Here is a 26425-nt window from a genome sequence, read left to right as displayed (position 1 = left end):
CTGCTGTGCACTGCACTAGAGCGCTCCACTGCCGATTGTGCCAGCACTGGAGCAGGTCACCTTGGCTACTGAGATGTGACAATGATGATCTAGTACAGAATTCATAAATGTCACAAGGAGCAGACCCAGAACCCCATTTAAGTGCCTTAAGGTTAGAGTAAGCATCCTTTTAGCATGTTTTCTAGTGACCCCGTTACTCTTTAGGTTCCTGCTTGCACAGTGCCTATCAACACAAGAAGAAAAATTTACTTTCATCCAGGATTGCCTGCAACATAATAGCAAACGGACTGCAGTGACAAAGGTGTAATTTCCATCTCCTTCAGAAGCCAAGCGGAGTTTAAAGCTTAGATCTCCTACTTCCTGCCTGATTTTTGGGACTTCTGCAAATGCTACCATAGCTGTCAATGAAGTGAGTCATGACCCTCATAGGTTAAACTCTTGGGCTTCTCCAAAGATGTTAGGTAGTAGTTAGGCAGCAGAGTATAATGGAGCTCTGCTCGCGTGATATGGAATCTATCTCCCTCAGGTTATCACTTTTGAGTGTAAATTGTCAACTGAAATCGTCAAAGAGCTTTCAGGCTAGGTAGAAAAGTGTCTGAAAGATTTGACAAAGAGGACAACTGTACTGCTGCTAGAGACACAGGTGAATTTAGGATTTTTAGGTTTCTTCCCCCAAATAAGTGACATATTTCTCTTTTTGTATGGTTCAATAAGACATCACAAGGAAACATATTTCTTTGCTGGACTTTTTTGTTCAGCGGCAAAATTTGCCAGTGTGCAAATACCAGACCAGATGGCAACTTTAACACCATGAAGCTAGTTAACATTCCTCCAATACCCCACCAAATAAAAAGATTGTCATCAGTTACTGAAACCGCTAAAAATCAATCAGTCTTACTGGTCATCAGTTGTTATTAATGAAAAAACTGTCTTAAATCAACCGACCTGAAATACAGATGAATCCAGAAGAGAAAAAGGCCTCGTTGTATGAAGACAAGTTATCTGTTTGGGCATAAACTGCATAAATGGACATATGAGAACAAGAGCACTCCACATAGTCTGATGTGTCATCAACCACTTTGCAGAACCCGCTATCTGACAGCCAGCTGCAAAACAAAAGATTCACAGAGTTGGAAATGGACTTGTGTAATTTACATGGTAAGCAGGCTTGAAAATTGTTGTATCTCTGAAATACCAAGTTTTCTAAACTACTGCATAGGTGTTTTGTGTAATCTTTCAGGTGCAATTCTCAGAATAGCACATTTACATGAAATTAAAATATTGTTTATGGCTTTTTTTTACTTTTATGATTAAAAAAATTTCTAAATATATGATAATGAACATTTTTTTCCACTAGAGAATTTTTGTGGCCATGTTTTTAAAACTTCTGCAAGATTTACAGGTCTGTCTGACTTTTCAAATAGTTTATTAACTTGCACAATAACTTAACCCTTTATGGAGAACACTTCATTTTATACTGCTATTTGTTGTTTTGAAACTAAAATTCATGTTTTGTTTTCTTTCAGTATTGCTGAACTGATTTTGAATAGGATACTACAGGTGACATCCTAAGCCATTACTACTGGAAATCATGTCTGCTCTGTGATATAGTGTCTAGATAAAAGGAGAGCATACAGGTAAATTCTGCTGCATCTCCTTTCGGAAGAGAAATAGTTTGTATCAGTGATGGACTGATATAATCCAGTCAGTCTAATGAAATCATATTTAAACCAAATAGATCTCAGCAGGATACAGAACATAATTCTCTCCAAATTCATTTATACTGTGCGAACAGGAAAGACACAGACTAATCAAATAATGGGGCATTGAAGAGCATACACAGAAAACGTCATTCCACAGTTTGTAATGGTATGAGCAGCAACAAGAATGGAAAATGATCAGCAGTTCACCATTTCTTCTAAAAACCAGGAGACGTCAACTTAAGCTAGTAGCAGCAATATTAAAAAAAAACAAACAACAGGAGATGGCTTTTCTGTCAAAAAGAAATAGCCCTATAGAGAACATTGTCAAAAGTTGTGCTAAAATTCTGGATGGTGCAAGGAAGGACTAGGTAAGTTTGTGGCAGACAAATCATTTAATGGCTTTAAACTAAAGGAAGGTAGATTCAGACTAGATATAAGGAAGACATTTTTTATGCTGAGGGTGGTGAAGCACTGGCCCAGGTTGCCCAGAGAGGTGGTGGATGCCCCATCCCTGGAAACATTCCAGGTCAGGTTGGACGGGGCTCTGAGCAACCTGATCTAGTGGAAGATGTCCCTGCCCATGGCAGGGGGTTGGACTAGATGACCTTTAAAGGTCCCTTCCAACCCAAGCCATTCTGTGATTCTATGATTCTATGAAATACACAAAATCACATTCAGCTCACAGAGTCACTGGAGAGTATAGTATTAGGGGACCTACTATTTATACTTGTCCTGATCTTACCCTTCCCTGGGCATTTACTTTTAGCCACTACTGGAGACAGGATACCGGTCTAGATAAAACCCTAGTGTACCCCTTAACAAGCTTTTTTGGTTCACTTACACAGTGTCTTTCACAGACCCAAAAAAAGAGTAGGTATTAGCAAATTAGGAACATTCTGAGACAGTGACTTGAAGCAATACCAGAGATGCAGGTTTAATTCTTTACTTTTGTAAGAATGGACTTGAAGTGTTATCTGATAACAACTGTAGAGAGTACAAAGTCATTAATATTAATGAAGTGACGCAGTCCTGGGATTTATGGCCTGTCAGCATTGCCTAACACATTATTACATAATTTATATGGTATTTTGGTGAAAAAAGTCAAGAGTTGAAGTCTGAGAAATGTCTGAGCTAGAATAACTCCACATTTTATTATATTGAAAGTTTTATGTGCTGGTACAAAGGCCAGAAAAGTTAAGAAAAAATGACAGACAGGAAATGGATCGATTTTATACTTGCAAATGATCTAATTGGAGTTATCACATCTTAGGCAAATACACAGGTTCACAGTAGAAACCGGAAAACTAAACAGATTAATAAAATAACCTTTCAGCAGCTTGATTCCAGAGGAGACATAGAGACTTTCGTGGAACAATCCGACTTCCTGCAGGATAAATCCGATAAATCACTTCATTGTTATCTTTCAAAGGGTGTGAACTCCGACCCTTCAAACTCATAGAAAAAACCTGAAACAACACATACAACGTAAATACAAGTCAGTGCTATTTTAATCAGACACACACACAAAAATGTTCACATTATTTTAAATACAAGCAAAATAAAAATTAAACTAATTTATTGAAAAAATAAATTGCATTATCTTCAAACCTTATTCTTCAGGGCAAGTTCTGTATCTCCAGTAAGGAACCACTGCTGACTGCTGTATTCTGTGAACTGTACAGATTCACAGTTCTCTTCTTGAGGAGGTGATAATACAACAGAGACCTCTAGTAAACGTTCAGGTACTTGAATAGAATCCCCATCTTTTCCATCAAATCTGTGTCCATTGATTTGCTGAGGAAACCAGTTGTGAGCCATTATTGCAATGTACGGGCAGCTGTCAAGGATATTTTTACCTCTGTTGAAATGAAAAAGCAATAGGGCTGGTAAGTGGAACTGAGCTTTTACTATTCTTCACAGAATGACTCTAAAACGTATTTGTAATTAATACTTTATTCCTCCATCATTTTTAGGCTTTATGACATTTAATAGACAGACAGTTTCAGTTTCTGTGAAAAAAGGGGGGCTGAATTGTTATGTACTTCAGCTTCTCCATTTCCCCTCTGGGTTTTGCTCACTATGATCTGCAACCAAAACCTCTCCATGGTAAACTAGGTTATCATAATACTCATCTTTATAACTTGATGCAGAGATGAGTCTACAAGGAGAGGCATTCAAATGGATGACCTTGCTTTACCTCTTATTCCCAACAAATGATGAAAAAAAACTTGGAATAAAGAATTTGAACTTTCAAGTTCTGGGCACTGTTCAGGATAGTGCTGATATTTATGCCATTTACTGTCTTTTGGCTGAGATGGGCTTCATACATACCTGCCTACAACTCAGGAAATGGCAAGAAAAGTTACATCTCCAAAAGAAGTTGAGATAGAAATCTCAACCGTGCTGATTTTCTGAGGGAAAAAAAGGTAGGTTTTTTCCTAAATTCAACTACCAGTTGTTTAATAGATTCACAGTGGGAGAAACCCACTATTTAAAATGATCTGTCTCATAAAAGAGTGTCATCTATTTCTGCAGTCACCTATTTCCCCTGCCCATTAGCCTGACCACAGGGTATTATGCACTTGCAGACAAAACTAGCAATTTGAAACTACATGTAAAAACTATGAGTAGCTTTTAAAAAATTTTAAATAATGTTCAAGTGAGCAAAACCAAGCACACAGAAATTACAAAATGCCAGTAGAAATTTTGGGTTACTTACTCTCATCTAAGCCTTAGAACATAGCTCTCCATCATACAATTACATATTATTTTCTTAGTAAGGTTAATGAATCCTTTTCCAGGCAATATTTGAGCTAAAAGGTGAATTAATATGTCACAGATCTCCTGACACCTACTCTCACAGCTACCCCATATCAGTGTACCAGTTATTTGTGACACCAGCTCACAGTGCCAATATAGTGCTTCATAAGATTGTGACAGAGCACAACACATTTTCATATAGGTAATGTATCAGATGAGAGACAAGTTCCTTTTCTAAAAATGTAATTTAAATTTTTACTCTATTGGTAAGTTGTTACATATTTCCAAAACATATTATGAATTCAAGTTTACTAACCTTTCTCCTGGCGATCCACACATTATCCCAGTCAACAGGGAAAAAGCAAACTTCTCAGTCACCTCAGCAAGCAGGCTATATCCTCGTGTGTCCTCGCGTTTCGGGCTAGCCAGAGCACAGAGTATCTCATAGAAAAGACTTCTACTTTTATCAGTGAGTAACTGTTTTTCACCTACATCTGTAACCTAATAGGAGGAGAAGAAATCAAACAGCATTTTATGCACAGAAGTCTGCTTATAACATTTCCTCATAAAATGAACATTTCATGCCAACGTTCAGTCTGGAAGTTCAGAATATTTTTTTCCACCTTCCGATCACCGCTGCCAAGGCGTGAGGCGCAGTCTATGTCACAACTACGTAAAGATGTGTTTACTAATAGGGACTTGATTACTAAAGAAACCATGTGGCATTTTTCATTCTTTCGCAAATCCAAGATGGTTGAGTCCTGAGATTTTTTGACATTGTTTTCTCTATTTTCTTTGTCAAAATGGCAACAATCACAACTGAACTGTTGTTCATGAATATTGTTATACTGCTTTGTGTCTAGGTATTTAAACACTTTCCAGCTCCTGTGCATTATTCCACCAGTCCAGAAAAGCCAGAAAGCCATAACACTAGTCCCAGAGTTTTCATAGAGCTTAGCAGAATGCTGAAGTGCTCAGCTACCCTGCCAACCCGATTCCCAAAGCCACTGCAGGAAAAAAGACAAGCTGCATGCCTGGTTAAGAGCACAGCAGACTCCAGCTGGCCCTGGTAGGATTTGCTTGTGTGTTGACTGCAGTCAGCTGTGAAGATATGAGTAAACCTTGGGCCTCACTCTCTTATGCCAGGGCTAAAACCAACAAAGATATGGCCTGAGAATCAAGAAACTATAATAAGCTCTATGAAAGTATGACATCAAAGGGAAAAATTTGCACAGCAGAAAATCTTGAGCTGTAGGTACATATGCAAAATTAACACTGGTTGCTCCTTTCAACCTATTTGATTTTTGATTGCCTGCCACCATCCTAACTAGTGGCAGACAAACTTCTTCCTTGATTGTGGGACTTCACAACTTCTATTTTTACCTTTGCAGTCTGTGTCCCTGAGTCACTGCTGTGGATGCTAACCTTGATCTTATCACAGGCCTGCGTGTTATTATACTCTTATTAAAGTCACTGGCCATTCAAGAAAGAGCAGGAAAGGTTTACCTTATCTATTATATGCATCACAGCAGTGAGCTGCTCTTCTGTAGTTTCTGTAGCCACTCTGACATTCAGATTCTGGAGGACTCTGTGTAAAATGGTGTCATCAAGAGGCTGATGCAGTTGATCAATCAGCCCCCAAACCGGCAAGGAGTCCAAATCTGAGACAATGGTGACGTTAGCAATACCATACATGTCATCTACTCTGGCACCGCCTGTGGGATTAGAAAGTACAACCTGGAAACGTTTAGGAAATGGGTTTAAAGATCCTGTCTTGGGAGTCAGGGTCACATCCAGAAACTTATTTCTCTGTCCAGGTTCAAAAGTCAATAAACCTTCAGATCTGGCAAAATCTTGTCCTGCCACAGCTGGAGATATGAAGGTCCGACCAATAGATTCAGGTTTTTGTAGCTCCTTAAAACAAACCAAAAGAGTTTTAGGTAACATTATGATAGATACAATTGTTCAAAACCAGCTGCTGTAGAACATACATACTTTAAATAGGTAAAATTTAAATGTGTAAAAAAGAAGTCCCCTTTCAAAATGCAGTTAAGAATGATATAACAATTACATTAAATGAAATATGTCCCTGAAATAGCAATCTGTCACCTGTGGTTAGTGACAACCTAGGGGAAGAATTACATATATTGCCAATAGTAAACAGGATCCCTCTCTTTTTTTTCCAGAAAAAAATTCACAAAGCTTTTCTGGGTGAACAGATATTACAGAAATGTTAGCACATCCGTAGGGTGAATTCCGGAGGGGTTGATATAAGTTTACGTCTGCAGCATGAAGTCCCCCAATTCAGGGTACAGACAGGAATTACAGATACATAAAAGCCAAACAAAAGCCAAGCAAAGGTTTTAGAAATCTGTGCCCAAGCTAATATCAATTCATGATATTTTCAGTCCCAGTATAAACACTTAAAAGAGGAACAATCCATTTAGGTCCAAAGGCAAAGCAAACACTATAGAATACACATGCAAGGCAGACAGATGAACTTATCTAGGAATGCTATATGGCCTCATTTCCCTGTGAAGTAGCACTATTTTTACCTTCCATGAGGTTTGCAGATACTGTTTCATTCTTCACATTCTTGCTCTTTTTGTCAGTTGCCATAACCTTGATATTATATCTGGTAATATAATAAACTTTCCTTAAGTGGAAACTAGCATTCTGGGCTATATTCAAATGTATGATTTTTCAATAGTAACTATTGATTTAATAAGTACAGATTGTATACCGACTCTTAAGTAATCTTGAAAAGGTCTCCTACTGTAAAAAACAAGGATTTTTATTTGTGAAGTACTAGACCCCTTTTGAAAACATTTAGTTTTAACTAGTAAAGTTTACTTATAGAATAAATCAGACATCTTTTGAGTTTGCAGGAGAACGTTGTAAATCATTGTAGTGTCTACCTGTTCAGAATTGCTCTAGAACAGGATCACATCATCTGTGCAAATTCCAGTGAGAAGTTTCCTTTTGTTCATCCCTTCCAGTTGAGAATGAGGGAACAGGGAAATAAGTGGTAATAAAAGCACTAGTGACACGAACAATGTTTAAGAAACCTTTGTAGGAATGAGATAAACGTCTGTTCCAGTTAGTGCCTCACACTTTCTGTCTGCTGTGACCTCTTATTTTACAGGTACCAACAGTGCCAATACTTTGGTACTTGGCCATCCACCCTCAAAACCTAGAAATGTCCAAAGAAGGGTTGCTATATAAAAAATAAACGGATAAGGAATTGCCCCCTATATTTTAGCCTAAATATACACTGGGCAGTAGCAATTTCTTCTCCATTAAACAGCTAAATTATAATGAACTCTTGGCTGGAAAGAATGTGAAAATTTGTTACCACACAACCTAACTAAAACACTGGCCAGCTACTGTATAATAAATGCACGGAAACACCATGGAATCCTATGCATGCATAAAATACATATGCATGCAATATAACAATAGAATGCAATGTCTTTTATTATAAAGGGTGATGGAAGTACACTGGTCACACAATGCTTTGTTATAATAACCCTCCCCCGAAATAATGCTTTTAGGTATAAAATCCCTCACATTCAAAGTAGATCAGGCTAAGCACTATTCCAATGCGATGGCAAACCTAGAGGAATCCCTCTTGCAGCCTGTGCCCTGATGTTGGAATTGCAACTATAAGGAAGTGGAAGGAATAATGTTTTTGCAGCTGTGTTACTTCTGCTAAAGAGGAATCTTCATCATCTGTCAATACTACTGAGGTACTCATTTAGAGATAAAAGGGCCAACAGTTAGAAGAGTCTGGAATTACAGCTGTAAGCATAACAAAAATGAATGGAGATAATAAAATTGACTTTAGCACATGAGATTTTCAATCAGAACAATTTTCAAGTTTAGTACTTCAAGAACATGCAATAAAATTTGATGAAAGTTCTCTCTCTCTTTTCCTAAGTGTGCTCTGTGTATTAATAAATTTGTGACCTAGGACAGCAAGTTTGTTGGTATCTGAATCTTGTAGTCATACCCATCATGATAAAAACTTGATTTCAGAGAAAGAAGCCTCAAAAATTGGAGTCTCATAAGAAACTTAGGACAAAGAAAGAAATGTATTTAATGCCTGACTGACTGTAGTCTTTGAGGCTACTGGAAGGTACTACGAACAAAATCACTCTTGACAATGCAGTGAAAACAAGGTCTTTTTACTAATGGAAAACCAAAGAAGCTAGACCATTTGGGCCCAGCAAATGTTTGACTATTTCCTGAAATATGCTAATTACAGTCACATTTACTTTAGAGAATGAATAATGATTTAATGATAAAAATAATACTAAAAATAAGTTAAATAATAAAAATAATAAAAAAAGTCTTACCTGCATGCTGTAGCTAACCATTGTGGTTACTGATGTACTAGAATCTCTAAGCACTTGCAGACTGATTAAATTTGTCTTCTTGTGAGCCACCGCAAAACGAGATCCCACAGCAAAATATACTAAGCCATGAGGAGCATCACTTTCACGGACTGTTATAAAAGCAAATCTGGAACTGCTGTTCAATGCAGCTCCTGTGCTTACAGCATACAGTTCAACAAAAAAATATGTTTCAAATTCAGGTACCTGTAAATGAGGGATGATTTTCATATCACTATAAGACCTACTAATTAGTTTCGGCTTTTAAAAATGTATATATTATTTTGTATGCGCAGTAGATTACTCGTACTAACACTTACCACAAGCAAGCTTCCTGAAATGTGCAATAAGTACAATGAAGTATACGCTAAAAATAATATTACAACAGGCACCACTCTGTCATGTACAATATTGAAATCTCAGGTTTTCACATGGAACTTACTGCAATAAAGTAGCTATTTATATACTACATGTATTGTGGCTGTAAATCTGCCATGATACATGACAGTAAACTCTCCAAGAGTTCCATATTCCAGATTATGGATTTACATAGATTGACATCTTGTGAGGAATTTGCTATTTCATTTTCTTTTTGCCTTACAAAAAGGCATGTACACACCTACTCACCTGTGGAAAAACTGCACAGAAGTCTAAGTATGCAGTTTTGAAACTGCAATTTATTAACTTGACTGTATTCAAGTATTGAACTCAAGTAAAGTTCTGAAAAACATTTTACATACAGCCTTAGTGTTTAAACACTAACATGTTTATGCAAGTTTTTACAAGCAAATCTCAGTAGACTTGAACACTTAACTGAATTTATCGAAAATCCCAAAGCCTAGAGATACTATCTGATAGACTTTTGTGAGGTTTAAGATACAGAGAAATCTTCTGTCAGTCTGGAAATACAGGCTGTTGAATTTTAGTGTTCATATCTCAAAGAATTAGCCTAGTCAATTCTCCATTCTCAATGCCTGTTTATTGAAAATAAGGTAGCAATATTAAATTACAATATGACATGCTGCCTCATCTTTGATTTCGTACCTACAATACAAATATAGCATGTTTAGAAATAGACATCTGATTACTAAGATTCCAGAAATAATTGGAAATATATTATTTGTACCTATTACATTCACTTGTGAAGCAGCAAACTTGCAAAAAAAGTAGTTCTTTACAAGACAATAGAATTTAAAAAAAAAAATTATCATCACTGAAGACAATTTTTTTATTAGTAAACATAGTTTTTTGTTTCAGCTCTGGATTTTTGGAAATCCTACTTTAATTCTAGGAAAGCAGGATTCAGCTCTTAGCTAATGAAGTCAGTATAGCTGACTAAGTAAAAACTTTCAAAAGCTAGAATACGTCATACCGTATGCCATAAAAATGTAAAATATTTATTGAATGTATTTATTACTTCATAATTTCATAATGTATTTGTTACTAATTTATAAGCTACCTTATGGAAGAAGAACTGGAAGAAGAATTAAGAAATATTTGGGGGGTTAATAGCATATATTTTTAATTGAGTTGTTGTTAAGTAATTCTTTAAATGGAATGATCTTGACGAATTGATGACAAGCACAAATTTACTGGAATGCCATAGGGAACTTTAGCCTTCAGTTAGCACCTGTTAGAGTGGCACACGCTTGTGCTTCATGTGGTACAGCTGCATGTCTCTGCAGCTGCTGCACTGCTATCATTAAATAATGATATCACTCCTGTGGACTAAACAGGCTCAAAATCCCAGTGTACTCAGCGAGGCAGCCTCTGCCCCACTCATGTATATATTTTGTTCATTGGCTCTGTAATGGAAAAATAACATCTGAAGATGAAGAAGGAAAATGGCCCTCTTACTGAACTAAGGGAATGCACCCTATTCCCTAGTGGGAAATCACTACTTCCCACATCCTGCAATCTTGCATTATTTTCTAGAATGTAGTCAGAAAAAACACGGAAACCTTCTCATCTTGTCCATTTCCATTCCCCAGACCCCAGCTTTGCCACCAGCCTGGCTGTTAGGGTAATTTCTTAGAAAGTTTCAAACTCTCCACTCTGAAAGAATGACAAACATTAATCCTTCCTTTCTTAAGTGACTACTCTAACCAAATATTTTTGTGTTCACACAATTTCCTTTTCTCTTCGGTAAAAATGACTGAATGCTGTGCTTTGTGTTAATTCAATGACGTCTGCATTTTTGAGTGCCAGCTGGGCCTCTCAAGGCTCTTAGGCTTAGGCATACCCAACCAACAAATGCCAAATGGCTTTAGTGGATGATGGCTGCTAAATTGAACTTCGGTACTCACAGGCTGGATGTGCACAGCAACAGATTTTTAAACACTTGGAGATTCTTATGCAGCTTTACGATTGAGTAGAGTTTTCACAGATCGTTGTGCTAGATTTAGGCATGTAAAATTATGCACAAGTTGCAATAGTAATTTTTTTGTTGAATGAGATGTTATTACTTACAGGATATGCTTTCCATAAACCACCCTAAGAAGTGATTTGGTAGATGAAAGATTTACTGTGTGAAGGATAAGAGTCCAGTATATGAATGAATACGCGTCTCACTGAAATAACAACTCCATTCTTTTTCTCTTATTGTTCTATAAAAATCTGAGACCTGCAATTTACTTTTCAAACTAAATCCTCATCTCCTTCCCGAATTTTTACCAGTCACAATGGAGGTAGTACAAGCCTGTAAATAAACATGTGTTTGCAGAGGAACTGAGCAGATGTCAAGTTACCATCTTCAAATTGTGTCCTACACATCAGTTCCTCTGGATCAGAGGGGTTTTTTCATCGTGATAAATTGCAATTCAACATCACAGTGCTGTACGTAAATGAGCAATAATTACTTACATTATCAGGTTTTATTTCAATGGAGATGTTGCATATTGTTTGACCTGCCATGCAGGTAGTGGCTCCCAGCACAGATACAAGTTCATTCTCCAAGTTCATGCCATCCTTCAGAAGGACAACGGCTGTTTTATTAAAGGTCACACGCCAAAAGATCTTCACATCTTCAAAAGCCCTATAAGAAAATCAGAAGAGTATACATGTACTGAAGGAGAGCACTATCGCTATAAACAACAGAGGTAACATACATTTTTTGTTAATATTCTAAACTTATCACCAGGGAATCAACTGCCTTGAGATGAAAAATTCTCTTTATACTTAAATTCCTTCCTCTAAAACCTGTTTAGATAACCAAAAAGTAACACAGGAAGAAAATAAAGCAATTATGGGAACCCTGATTCTACTCAATTTTTGTTTCAGAAAACATGAGATTAGCTGAATAGTGCTTTGAAGACAGGGATGTGGCCAAGTACTTTCCTTAATACTATAGTAACCGCTAGTATAGTAAAGCCAGGCAGAATTTGGATTTCCTATAAGTCTGTGGAACTTTGAGTGCTTGAGCATATTTGTTTAAAGTACACATAAATGCGCAATGTGTATATGTGTTAATTAGAAAAAACACAGTGTCTGCATGAGTGAAGACATAAGCATAGTGCTGACACTAGGTATCTTCTTAATTTCTCATTTTAGTATCCACACCTGCTTATATTACACAGGGAGATGAGAATTTGAATTACACCTTTAGCAGTGTAAATACTTTACCTTAAGCAAAACTTTCATACTTGCTGCCTTATGGCATAAGCTGGAAAATATCTGTTTTTTCCGTTTCTGCTTTATAACAGTACAGTGACAGACCTAATCACATTCACAACTTAAAAGCCCATTTGCCAAGTTCTGGGAAGTTATTAAAGGAGCTGAAAGGCAAAGATTTATTATAAAACTCTGTGATAACTTCTTCCACTAACAGCAGCTTCTGTGATTCAACACAGCATATTACAGCATGTGGGAAGAGCACTCGAATCAGCTGTTGCCTGCACCTGTTTGGTTGCCTTGCAACAATCAGCAGCACCTCTCTGTTTTCTGCGTCTTCATCAAGTACAAGACCACTTTGTACTTCTGGAATGAATCCCAAAATGCCATTCTGGAGATCACTTCCTATATAGGAAACAGTCCGTGAAAGTAATTAGCAAGAAAGTTAAGCTGAGACTAAACTATAATTTCAATATGGATAACTGCTAAAAAAATATTAAAAATAGGTATCAAAAGCATGCTGCAAAGTACCACTTGGGGACGCCTCAAGAAAATTTAATATTTGTATTCTTAATTTACACTCCATATCTATCTAGAACTTAAAATGTTAGCATTTCTAAATTTTATTTTAACCAGTAGAATACTTTTGAAAGTAAATTCCTTAGAGAGTCCTGGCACCATCTATGCACATAAGCTTGTACTTTCAGCAGCATTCAGCAAACTGACTGAATTCTGTGTCCCTTGACTTCAAGAGACTAGGTGTTACAGTAGTCCAGAACAGTGTCAAAAGCCTTGTTTATAATGCCCTTATGAGATACCACTTCAGCTATATTATTTTACGTTTACCATAACCTTCAAAACATATTCTTTCTAAACAGAAATGGGCCTCAGCGTGCCCGTAGATGGGCAGCATTGCCATAGCTGGTTATGGGATAAAGATGGGCTTCCAAGGACATGGCTGTAGCTTTCTTATTCATCCCACCCACAATGTTGTTGAACCCACTCATTTTCCCAAATTGTTACACCAGCTTTCCTCCTGCATCTTTAATTCAGTGTGTAGAACTAGGGAGCTGCAAAATACTGCATTGTTCTCATGGGAATGTAAATAACTTCAGCAAAACAGCAGTGGAGGAAAAAAAAAATAGGGTTAATGAGGGGAAACTAATGTCTTCACAGTATCCCATTATATCTTGCTTCTAAAGGATTTCTCCTTACAGGTAGTGATGGCTTTACTCTGCAATTGAAAATGCAATCTATTTCCAACACAGTGCTTATTAAATGTCTGTATATATACTGAAGATTAACAGAAACCGCATGTTTGCTTATGCACGTGCACAAGTATTTAACTTGCGGTATCTTTCTATCTATGCAGATACATGCTTTGACCCTTAACATGCTTTGACCCTTAACATAAGTTCTCTCCTGACTTTATGTACTCATTGTACTCAGGGTGTAACTCTAGAACATGTTAATACACTTCTGTGGGATTCAATACAAGTTCAAATTCCAACCTGTGCCTATGCACATACTTAACCTAAGGGTTAACTTGCACATACGGGCAACTGGTTACGTGCACGGTGAATTCTAGAGACGGTGCACATGAAGGGAACATGTGTTTCATACGATCTGTTCTTGCGTATATAATGTTGGTTGCTCCATACACTCATCCAACAGCACAGTTTAATCCTGGTTCCTAATATCTACCTTGTATTGTTAAGACTATCTAAATGCACCAAACTTCCAGTAAATGTTAGACCTTACATACAATTTTCTTGATTAGCCTAAACTGTTTCAGTTCCCAACTTGTTTCTAAAACTCAATCTATATTGCAGTTAAACTTGGTTTATATTCAACTGATAAATCTGATAGATATCTAAAAGCTAAGGGAAACTGGAGCTCTGACATCACTTTCTCACAGTAGTGTGTGGTAACTGAAAGAAAAATTCCTCCCTGATGCCTATGTAAGCCCATTCCTATCCTCCCTCCCCAGAATCAGAGGATGACTAAACTGTAGATATGAATTGCATAGTATCAAAGAATGAAAACAGAAACTGTTTTTTATACTTTGTAGAAACGCCATACACTGTAAGTGTATGGCAAAGAAAAACAAAAAAGCCTGCACTGCTACTACACATGAAAGAAAAACACTCAAGCTTAGCCTTTCCCTTCATGAAGTAAAACAGGACAAGAACAGAGATAAGCAGCATCTCTAAATGTATTTTGAGCTACATTGCTAAAGGATGCATGGTGGGCTTGGTGCACTAGGTGCTTTCTCTGATCTGGAAAACTCAAGATTTGGGAATAGAATACCCTGCTTATTATCAAATAGAATTCCAATCTTTATACAAAAATTGCTACGAGAACATAGAGTTATTTACTGTTATTTAATTCAAATGTATTTACTAATTTTCTGAGGGAAAAAATACTACCTGCAATAATTACTGTTGCAAAAGCAGCAAATCCATATTCATCCTTTCCTTCCACAATCTGAGCTCCACATTCAGGATCTGAGAGGAAAACGTAAAACAATTCCTGTCCTTCAGGCTCATCATCATCAAAAATTTTTATGGACAACTTGCTTTCTCTTTCTCCGTCCAGCAAAGTCAGAGAGACTGACTGTTCCTCAAAATCTTCTCCTTCCATTGCCCATGTGAAGTTCGATTTTCCATAAACATTTCCAAAAGGATATGAAACTACGCCACTCTGTGCACTCACTCCCCCAAAGGTTTTAACAGTTACTTCAATATCACCAGTAAAACCCTTGGTCCTTCTGATATGAAGTATCACTGTGTTGGGGGTACTGTTGTTTGCATCTTCTTCAACATAAATAAACTCTGGCCCCAAACTTAGTATTCCATGAAGAATATCATTAGCCAAGATATTAACTGTTGCAACACTGAAAGCTGGATTCAGACGTGGACTCCAGTCAGGATTCACAGGTTGAACATCCAAAATTTCCACAGCAGTCAAATTTACAAAAAATAATTCCTCCATTTCAGACACAGTGTCATCAATTATTGATATTTCTATCACAGCATTTATCTGAAAACGTAAAAACATAAGCTCTCCATTGTAGATGGGTATAAAGTCCTCTAGTGGTTTGGCACTTCCTGGAATGGTCTGATACGTCAATTTAGTGAGATTACTTTGAAAACCAAACAATCTTTGGACATGTAGTGTGACTGCCTGAACACCTTCTTCAACTGAAACAGATCTTGAGTTAAGAGCAAACTGGAAGATCCCCATTGGCTCAATTTCAGCTATCCTAAATCCTGACCTGAAACAGAAAAGATATCAAAGCAGAGTGAGGAAGTATGAAATATGAAAAGTAAAACACCCAAGCAGAATAAGTTCCAGTGAACAGTCAATGATGGCTGTAAGGAAGTGGGTAAAATAATGCGTAAGAGCAGAGGGAAGAAATAGCAACCATACAAGGCAAGATGTAAAGAGCTTCCCTGAAAAATGTTTTTGGAATGATTGAACAGCCCTCCACAGGCTTAATGCATCCTGAGTTAGCACAGGATACAGAGTAAAGGATAAATAAAATAAGGTCTTCCTGAGAAAATGAAGAGGCAAAGGAAAGTATGATGTCTTCCTGCTGTGGACACAGTGCAGGGAGATATATTACAATACAGTCACTCAGAGTAATACCAGTTTTAACCGTCAAACAAACTTCCTGTACCAAGGGAAAACTGTGGAGCAGATGGATGCCAGCAGATCTACAGTTTTAGCCAGGAAGCTAGAGAAGGAAGAAAGTTATTTTAAAACTTACACTGGGGCTTTGAAATACTAACTGTCCCCTCACAATATTACTCACAGCAATTTTTTCCAGATCTGAGCCCTATTATCAATATCAATTTAAGCTCTACTATGTTCATATTAAATATATCCCTTTCTTATTAGAAAATAAGCATAGAGACTAAGACTTTTTGCTAAGCTTTGGGGCTTACACTTATCCCTATATCTGACCCATTATTCAGTGCTAGAGGCTACCAGATGGCACTACCATTACAGTGAGCAATTTAAGTTAACAAACTAGACCCTTTCCAAGGCTAAGAGAGTCAAAAACTCTTCAAAGTAATTGTCAGCTTTACCCACTGTGGGATGTAGTCTTAAGTTTTCTAGGAAAGGTCATCCTCGTACACTCAAGGTATTTGACTCGCACGGTAAATAGGTGCTCTGAGGACACCAGTCCACACAGGACAGACAAGCCTGGGAGAAGGGGTCAGTCTCAGGATTTTAGCCCACCCAGTTCATTCCTTACTTCCTTCAGATTTGCCAGTGTAATTGTAATACAGTGAAGCCAATACCTTTCTCCATACACAGTGTTACTCTATGTCCATTCTTTTTATAGCACTTTTAGCTATCAATGAGTAAGGAAGAATGAAAAGAAAATAGTTGAGATGGAAAACTACATTAAATGTAATGTTTTTGGTTTTAAGAATAAAAAGGGTTTTTTATAGAAATTAGGTATTTTTGGAGCATTTCTTGTTTCATTTTATTTATTTTAAATAATGTTTGTTAGCTACGATCTTCTAAATATGGATTTTTAGGGACACTAATGAAAACTGTTAGAGTTGCTTTCGTTCTTCAGCTTCCTGGCTAAAACTGTTGATCTTGGTTTTTCATTTTCTTGTCTCCATCGTTCTAGATACATTCTAGGCACCTTGGATCCCAGTAATGTGAAATAGACTGGAATTGGAGAAAAGCCTCAGTTCTGATCAGGTCAGATCTGCAGTACTGACACTTGTTTCCATCTAAGACGACACACAAATTTATCAAAGAAGGCACTACAACTTGCTAGCTACCTGTAATTTAATAGCGATTTGTATGAGGTGTATGCCTGTACACAGGTCATAATTCTTACAGCATCCGTATGACTCAAAAGTATAAGTAATATCCTTACCTCAGGCGAGCCCCACCAGACACATTGCTGTGCACTGCTGTTAAAGTGATGGCAAATGACTCATGTTTATTTAGGCTTGGAGTAGCCTGAAATGAAATTACTTTACTTTGCTCACCAGAGGAAAATACAACAGTACCTGAAGGAAAAGAGAGAGTGAGAGAGAGCACAAGTCAAAACCACTAAATAGGAATCCTCTTCTTACTTGGGAACGTGCTGAGACAGGGATGGTAATCACAATCCCACTCCATTTAGGAAGAAGAAATCTGCATGATAAGGTCTTTCCTATATAAAGCTGTCCTCCAGGGGCATGGCATCGTGCTTACCTCCCAGACATGCATCTATGAAGCTTAGTTCTTTTTTTGCTCATAAAATAAATATATCCTTTACAGATAAAAATTAGACCATACAATTTCATTCTAATGAATCTTCATTAATAGCGGAAGCATGTAGAGGTATAAACAGCTAAAAAGCGGTATCATCACTTATGCAACTTTCACAGCTGTTTCCTCAGACAAGTACTTACCAAATGGAGGAGTAATATTGCCTGGCTGAGCAAAGTCAGTGATTAGGTCTGGTGGGTATCCTGAAATCCAGCTAACTATTACAGAGCCATAAACTCCTTTTCTGGTTACGACAGCCTGGCCTGTCCCTGCTACAATGTCTGTAAGTCGTACAATCACAGATTCAAAGCCAACCTGTGGAAACACAGTAGATTTTGTTATAGAAAATGGAATAAAAATGGGCAATAATGTATGTGAAAGCACACTGTATTTTGTAAAACAGGCATTTTACAATAATTATGCATGCATATAGATGTATGTATGTATGTGTGTGTGGATATATATACATACTTCCTTCACAACTCTTCAATAATACTTCTAAATCTTAGATTTCTGAGAATTGGATCTCAGGGAAAAGGAACCATTATGACTGACATTTCAGTACTGAAAACACTGAATATAGCATTCTGTGTCTGTTGTTTAAAAGAAGAACAAACCAACCTGTCCTTAATGCTCACAGGCAATAGCTGTAGTACTATATATATACACATAGGTCTAAAATAAATTATTACTTGTGTATCCAGTGAAAAGTAAGTTGTTGCCACATGACATCGTTCACAAAATTATTCTTGCTAGCATGATCTACTTTTCTTTTTCTTTGAGCAGCAAATGGAACTGAGGATAATTCACACATTCTAAAAGCAGTGATAAATGGATATATGCTAGTAAACAATGTTTACAGAAAGGCCATATAAGTTCAATTACAAATTAAAAGACAGAACAGTGCTTCAAGACAATTAAAATCATTAAATAAAAACTTCAATAAAATGTAAGAGCGAAAAATTCAGCATGCTATTGCCTTTGCCTGACATACCAAAAGGGAACCGTAGCGCATACACCATATCAGAATAAGCAAATTCTCTTTTCTCACTCTCATACAAAGTAGACAAATGGAAAAATTCCCACTCAGTGATTAGCCAAATATACTGCCAAGTGCATTAAAACCCAGCATGACCTCCATCTCTTTTTGCACGTAACACTGCATACGTGCTGTTACCTACTTTGGGGTTGCTATACTGAAAGGAATAACATTGTCCAGAATTAGTTATTTTCCTTTAAGTCTCAGAACTTCCATTTCATGTAAAGAAAAGTATAAATTAACCATAATATTTACACTATTTACATTTTATAGATGAAGAAACATTTTGAGTCTGTATTAACACATTTCTATGAGAATTTGTATCAGAGAAAAGATAATATACAGTACAAGTAATAACTGGGAAAGTCTTGTCAGTCATTAAATTGGTTGCAATGATGAAAACTTCAAGGAGCCAACTGAGTTTTTATAGCAGCTATCTTTTGTAATGAAGTGTCACCTTCCTTCTGCGGTAGAAATGTTACACTGCAGCCAGTCTACTGACCTGTGAATTGGCAGCTTCCTCAGGAATAAGCAGAACAGCTGACTTTGCTTTTCCTAATATTTTAGGCACATCCTTGGCACTTCCCCTAACCAGGCTTACATTAATCAGTTCCAGAGTAAAATTCAAGCCCAGTAAAACAAATGCCTTTGAGAGAGAGAATTTAATTAAAAAGGTAGAAATTTAATTCCACTAAAAACATTACATCCACCAGTTCAAAGAAATAAGTAGCAGAACAATCTGCAGATTTTGTTCTACTTGCATACAAAAAGCGATGTTTTCAAGACAAGTGTTTTGTTTTTTATGTTTCTCAAAAGAAATACAGCTACAACATCAATATTGTGAATGTGATTTACCAGCAGTTTGTTGGAATGTGAGTTTGTAGAGCAACTATTGCCATTTTAATAAATTGTATCTAACACAGTGGGCCTCAAATCGATTTTAATCCTTAGGATTAAAACAACGTAAAATGGATGTAAAAGGATGTAAGTGTGGATATAAGACTGTAATAATAATAACAACCACCAACTAGGGAACACAGAGAACTGAAGGTAAATTTATCTGCTGTTTCATGAGTCAGCACTAACAGATCACCTTTTACAATCCAAAAGGGAAACTTGAGAAAATATTTGCATACATATAATAACAAAATATTGAACTGATAGTTCAATGACGAACAGAGCAATGACGGAAGGAAAAACTGAATATTTGAACACGTGCATAGCAGTGATTTTGCAATTATTATCCGAAAATGTGATATTTAAACCCATTTCTACTCCATAAATAGGAAATTGACAATACTAAAACTGTCTTTTCTGTGGCTACTTCTTCACAGTGGCTACTATTGAGAGTTTAGTATCTTATCCTAACACATTTGTATTGTGATGAACACAAATGCAAACAATAGATATCATAGGAACTAAAAGGATAATACAGACCTGGCTGCTTATTGGCACTCTTTTCACTCCAAAGCTGGCACCATCTTTTACTGTGAGGTATCCCACCTCATTCTGAGGTGCAATTAGCGCTTCTTCATGATGAGACAAGATACGGTACTCAACGATCACTTGTCCAAATGCCCCAGCATGCCGAGTTACATTAATCTGAATATACCGATCCAGGTTTCTCTCTACTAATACTGACTGCTGATCAGAGTACAGGGCAAACACTCCATAGGGATCATCATTTGCAAAAACATTGATCTTTGAAATTCTTTTCTCTTGGTCTAAATCTGCTCCACCTTCTACTGAAATCAGCTGTACCATATAGTTTTCATCCAGTTCTGGAACATCATCAGGTAGCAGGTAGATAATTATCTCAGCTGTACTCTGCTGGTCAGCAATGACAACAGACCCCTCTGTCCTAAGAAAGTCACCTGTGATGTCAGATTCACTACGTATTTCCCAGTAAACCTGAAATGAGTTCAGAAAATGCACAAAACAAAAGAAAGCGGAGTTACGCACAGAGTCAGAAACTTTCATATTCAGGATTCGGTGTAGATAGGATATGGAACAGATTGGTTTTAAGTAGGCAAAATAGAAATTGTTTAGGTATGCATAGAAAGAGGCACACAAACTATCTTACAAAAGGAGGGTGTGTTGTTCCTCTAACAGTACTATGAATGTAAAGATTTCCTTTGTATATCTTCAGAAGATTTATTTAAAAATATATGGAATCTCTGAGACATTTAAAAAAATTATTTCTGTTTTTACACCAAGGCATCCTTGCTGCTTTTCCTCTTTCCAAGATTCCTCATGTCAGAAAGGGGTGAAGAATTCTCATTAAACACAGCAGATGCTTTTATTAATTGATTTTTTTAATTTAAACAACTGTTAAAATGCTGACTTCTAAACAACTTTAGGTAAAAAAATAATGTAAATGATGGTTCAAAATAGTCTGATTCTTACCTTTAAGTATGCCTGGAAAAAAGCAAATTGTGATGATCTCAGAGAAAGCTCACAATGTAAATATGCTCTGTCCTGTTCTCCCATCAAAAGCACAGGGGGAGAGGGAGAGAGAAAGAGAAGCACTGTGGTACTGTTTTTCCCATTTTTCCCTGACCAGAGGAGACTGAATCTGACTCTCCAAACCACAAGTACTAGGGATGAGCCCTTGCTAAATTCAGTCTAAAAGGCAACATTTCAAAAATGAATTTGAGAAACAAGCAATTGAAAGGCTCAGAAAAAAATATTCCTCCATACGTTGATACTGGGGATGATTTCAGATTATACTGTTTATTAGGAAAAGAGTGGGAATACCGTTATGTTTCCCAGAGTGCCTTGAATTCGTCTGACAAACAGTGTAATACTTTGTGGCCCTTCCACTGCTGAGGGTTCTGTATAGTTATTCTCAGTTAATGATTCAGGAGCAAACTGTACAATTCCATTGGGATCACCAAACTTCTGTATCTGTAAAAAAATCAGAAATGTAGAGTGTGTTGTATTCTTGTTCAAATCATTGAGATTTTCATTGCTAGATGCTACAGGGCACATATCTATTAGTTCTTCCCGCCGAGTTTTCTCCTCTGAAGAAGATTCAACAGTACATTAGTAGTTAGAACTGAGACTGAGAGAACAAAAAAAACAACCCAGCAGACAGTACCATCAAGGTATAAGAAGGGAGCAATATCAAGCCCATGTGCACAAATACACACAAACGCACAAAAAGCAAGACTGTTACATGCAATCTATGGGTAACTTGCTCTTTTGTGAGAAAATACCTGCAATGATATATAAATAAGGTTAAGCAGGATCTAAATTGAACAGGAGTCAAAATATGATGTTGCCAATAAATATGGAAAGTTTTCAGGCTTGGATTAATAAAAGCATTATATGTAAACAAATTCAAGCAATGACAATGATTTTGTTCACGAAGTTGAGCCTCATTCAGCTTTCAACAACTTGTAAATTATAAATGATCTAAACACATTTCAGAGAGTGAAGTAATTTCGAAAGGATTTAGAAAACATATCCCATGGATACAAGATACTCAGAGACAGCAGGGAAAGTATGAATGTCCCCTTTTCAGATTTTCAGCACTATCCAAGGAAGAAAAGGACTGAGTTTTATTTCGAATGCTCTGTCTGAATATTCTGCTATTAGAGCAGGAAATGCTCAGGCACCTTGGGCTAGTGTACAGAAACTCTTCTAACGTTATCAGTTTGCAAACTCATCCCTCTGGGATAGAGCTTATCCACATCCACCTGCGTGAATCACTAGCTGCAGCAAGAATTCGTGGTGAACTGACTTACAACTGAGTTGTAACACCAGTGCCTACTGAGAAGCCAATTCATTGGCGTGCGGGGTGGAACATTCCAGTCCAAGGAATAAACCTGGGGCCCTGAAGGAGAAATTGAGGAATCTGTAGAAATAGGAGCTAATTTCATCAACACTGTACAGACCAGGAAAAAAGTAAAAATCCAGTTTCTTGCAAAGATTTATTTTTTTGCGGGCTTCTTAAAACAACCTTATAAATATTTCCTTAGTTGCAGTATCCCTAGAGCAATAATTTGTCTTGACAACTCTCTCTGCCTTCCACAAATTTCTGCATTTCTCCTGCTCTGCAATAGTCAGATTCTCTCCTTTCTTTTACATATGATAGCTGGAGCAGAAGAGGAGGTCAAGAAGGGATGAACAACAAATTGACATTTAGAAACGAGGACCCAATCCATGATCTCTCCAAAGAGAAGCACAGAAATCTGCAAATAAGAGGGCCAGGTCAGGGCTTATATACCAATTTTTACTGACAGATTCTTTGCCTTCGTTTTTTAAGAAGTGAAGCTGTAACAATGCACCTAAGTACTACAAGGAACAAAAAAGCCAAATGACAAACTATGCAATAGTTATTGATTTTTAAAAGCTTTGCAGGATAAATACTAAAATCAACAGAGATCTCAGAAGAAAGAAAAGCAATAATGACTTACTACTAGTGTAACGTTGTTTGCCTTAGGATCTATTTCTGTTTCACCTTCCATAAGACTCAGTCTAATAATGAAGATCTCCTGAACTTCAGCTTCTTCGTGAGGATAGATCTGTAGATTAATAGCTCTCAGACCTCCTTCTCCTTCTCCAAAATAGAATGATCCATTCACAGGGTCACCAATGTCACTATTCAGGGGAGATAAAATCTCTTCTGAATTGGGCCCCAAGATGTCCCAATTAATCTGTGGAAGATATCAGTTTCAGATTTAGAGTGGTGATATATTATAATAGCCTCCCAGAGGGAGAATGACAGAGTACCACAAGTGACATAAAAATTCTTGTATCTGGTAACTAGCTATGTTTAAATCTTTGCTGTTAATACAGAATACAAAATATTCATAATTAATTCTATGTGGGGAAAATACATAATCCTTTGGAAAAATAAACATGACAAATTACAAATGAAAATTTTGAAGTGTCAGTTAGCCACAATGCCAGTTTATGAAATTCTAGATATTAGTAATAGAAAAGAAGAGAAACTGAGATTTCTTTAGCACGTAACAGGAAACACACAAGCCAGTTTCTATTTCTCTCCCTTTCATGATTTGTTTTGCGAAGCTCCCCAAATGAGTACTTATGACCAAAACCATTCCTTGTGAAGTGTGATATCAAGACGGAAAATGACAAATATTTTCTTAGGAGTCTGCAATAAAGGTTAAAAACTAGAATATTTTAAAAATTTCCCACAAATTAGATTGCTTTTGAGGAGGTCATACTCAGCACTTTGAAATTATTATTTTCACCATTTTAATTGTCTTCCAGTTTTCTCAAATGACTTCTAGAAAAAGTCAAAGACAACCAAGGCAATTTTTATATGAGGGGAGGAGGAGCCTTTACTGCCAATCTTCCAGTTATTTGCCAAGACTGTGAAAGGCCCGCCTTGTTCATATTTATACCTTCAGTGGTATGTACAGTTAAAAAAAAAAAAAAAAAATCTAGAAAACTCATAGTAAACAATTTACTGAGAAAAGTTTGACCAGCTTTAGGAAGAAATTAAACTGAATTAAATTAAATTACTGGTGGTGCATTAAATTAACCATATTTTCAATGGAATTAGGAGCTAGTTCAAAAGAAAGTACACAAGGCCATAATAAAAGAAAGAAATCAGGAGAAGGAGACGATTAAAAGGGTAACAACATTTTCTGGTATACTGCAACTATATGTAATTTGTGTTTAATAAAAAGCTGCAATTATCCTATTAGAAATCAGTCACAAAGAAGCTCTTGAAGGAAAATGCAGGAGATTTTTGACCTAGTCACTGGAAAGCATTCAGTCTTTGACAGCCATGGCCCACCTGTGTCTCCCCTAACAATCTCCCAGTCCTTTCCAGCACTAGGGACACTGCCGTGGGTGTATCAGGATTAGGAAGAATAATTCGACTTTGGTTGAGAAACCGGATGATGCCCTGGGGGGAGTCACTTTTAGCAATAGTGACCTGGCTCACTAGGTGGAGCCCAAGGACTGCTCCACCAGTGGCTCCTGTCAGCTGGATTTCAAATTGCTCTGCAAATTCACTGCATGGAAAAAGAAAAAGAGATTCTGAGATATCTGAGAAAAAAAATCATTAAAACTATACTTAGTAATGCAATCATGCATCCAACCGAATCTGTTTGAAGGTATACAGAAGTCATCTCTCTAAGCATACAAGAGAAGATTCCTCCGATTTGCATAGAATGGTGATACCTGAAATAAACATAATGTTCTATTTTCTACTTGTGTTAAACATTAAAAAAAACAAAACACGGCAAAGTATTTTATTATTCACTGCAGTACTACTAACACCCAAAATTTCTGATAATCTAATAAAAAAACCCCTATTTGTTCACATAAAATTTATCAGGAACTATGAAACTCTAATAGCAGCTTCTTTTTTCCCCCTTTAAATTTAGGTGATTTTTCAGCACTGCAGAAATTAATTTTTCAATTCCAATTCTACACACAGGCATACCGCACATGCTAAAAAAGGATTTCTCAGAAGTAAATTAGTGAATAAATATCTGAAAAATTAATTACCTTTCTTCATCATCTATAATAGAGATATAAATAAAAGTCTGGTTCTGGCCATGATAAAAAATGACAGAATTATTATGGATGACATAGTCAACACCATTGGGAAGTGCAGAAATACTTCGAGAAAGAAAATCAGCAGTTACATAGCCATAAGTTCCACGTTTTCTCACAACAGGAATCATGATTAATCCAGCATCCTCTTCCACTGCAAGAATAATTGAGAAAAAGTTATTTTATTTCAAAATTTATGGCATAGCCACAGACTTATCTTCTAAACCGCAATGAAAACTTAAGGTAAACTTACCCTGTAGAAGGATATACTGTGGATCAAATTCTATGATGCCTTCTGCGTTATCACTTTTTGCTATAGTGACTCGTACTGTGGAGATATTTCCTATTATTGGAGGTTGATCCATCTGTAGACCATTTTCTTTCACAGTAAAATCAAATCCACTTTCAAGAACATAAAAAAGAAAATTACATAAAAATTTATTGTGAAAGTATTAAGATGCAGGTATGACGATTTGGCAATTACCACAAATACTTCTATTTTCTGACAGTTACCACTGAAGACTTTTTGCTCACGCTTTTTCAAACTATTATATATGCAAAATTAGTAGTTTATTCACAGAAATGTGTATATTTCATTTTTTTAATTTCTCATTTTATCTTCTTATTTGAATTTCATACAACTTGACAACTTGTATGTAATGTATAGACTTTTAGTTTTAATAAATCTTAATCAGGAAAATCTTTATACTAATGTTAAAAGAATGGGGTTCCCCATACATCCAATTTCTGTTATGATTACTATTATAGCTGTCTGATGAAATTTTACAGTAAAATAGCTGAAATCCAGTGGAGACTTTATGCAGGTAGATCAGATTCCAAATATAGTTTGCTCTTCTGCTTGTAATCAATCAACTGGGAATTTTATCTTTACCTTCCTTGCAGTTCCACTTTGGTAATCATCACTGAAAAGTCTTCAGGACCTTCAGGAAAGTCATCATCATGAATTTCAACCAAAATCATTTTATTCTCCTCATGTGGTTCAAACAACAATTCCCTTACTGTGGGAGTGAAATCAATTGCCTCCTCTGCAGTCCCATTTATTATCTGAAAGCAAAGATGCACTTTGCCATAGG

General features: G+C 36.6%; 1 protein-coding gene across 1 annotated transcript in view; it reads right to left on the bottom strand.

The window, feature by feature from the left end:
- Nucleotides 1–26425, bottom strand: part of GPR98 (G protein-coupled receptor 98) — a 289750-nt gene that overhangs the window by 168589 nt on the left and 94736 nt on the right. The window contains exons 63-81 of the mRNA XM_009330315.1: nt 26224–26423; nt 25585–25733; nt 25284–25485; nt 24565–24784; nt 23213–23452; nt 21549–21698; nt 20229–20702; nt 19294–19437; nt 17896–18067; nt 17373–17508; nt 14896–15743; nt 12754–12871; nt 11720–11891; nt 8822–9064; nt 5970–6377; nt 4780–4964; nt 3312–3561; nt 3030–3169; nt 946–1106 (exon numbers count right to left, since the gene is read on the bottom strand). Coding sequence (XP_009328590.1) covers nt 946–1106; nt 3030–3169; nt 3312–3561; nt 4780–4964; nt 5970–6377; nt 8822–9064; nt 11720–11891; nt 12754–12871; nt 14896–15743; nt 17373–17508; nt 17896–18067; nt 19294–19437; nt 20229–20702; nt 21549–21698; nt 23213–23452; nt 24565–24784; nt 25284–25485; nt 25585–25733; nt 26224–26423 — 4612 coding nt within the window. The remainder of the gene's footprint in view (nt 1–945; nt 1107–3029; nt 3170–3311; nt 3562–4779; nt 4965–5969; nt 6378–8821; nt 9065–11719; nt 11892–12753; nt 12872–14895; nt 15744–17372; nt 17509–17895; nt 18068–19293; nt 19438–20228; nt 20703–21548; nt 21699–23212; nt 23453–24564; nt 24785–25283; nt 25486–25584; nt 25734–26223; nt 26424–26425) is intronic.

This window comes from Pygoscelis adeliae, unplaced genomic scaffold (genome assembly GCF_000699105.1).
Source record: "Pygoscelis adeliae isolate BGI_AS28 unplaced genomic scaffold, ASM69910v1 Scaffold178, whole genome shotgun sequence".
NCBI classification, from domain to species: Eukaryota; Metazoa; Chordata; class Aves; order Sphenisciformes; family Spheniscidae; genus Pygoscelis; species Pygoscelis adeliae.
The sequence above is the reverse complement of the archived record's forward strand: the minus strand, read 5'-3'. Positions and strand labels throughout refer to the sequence as shown.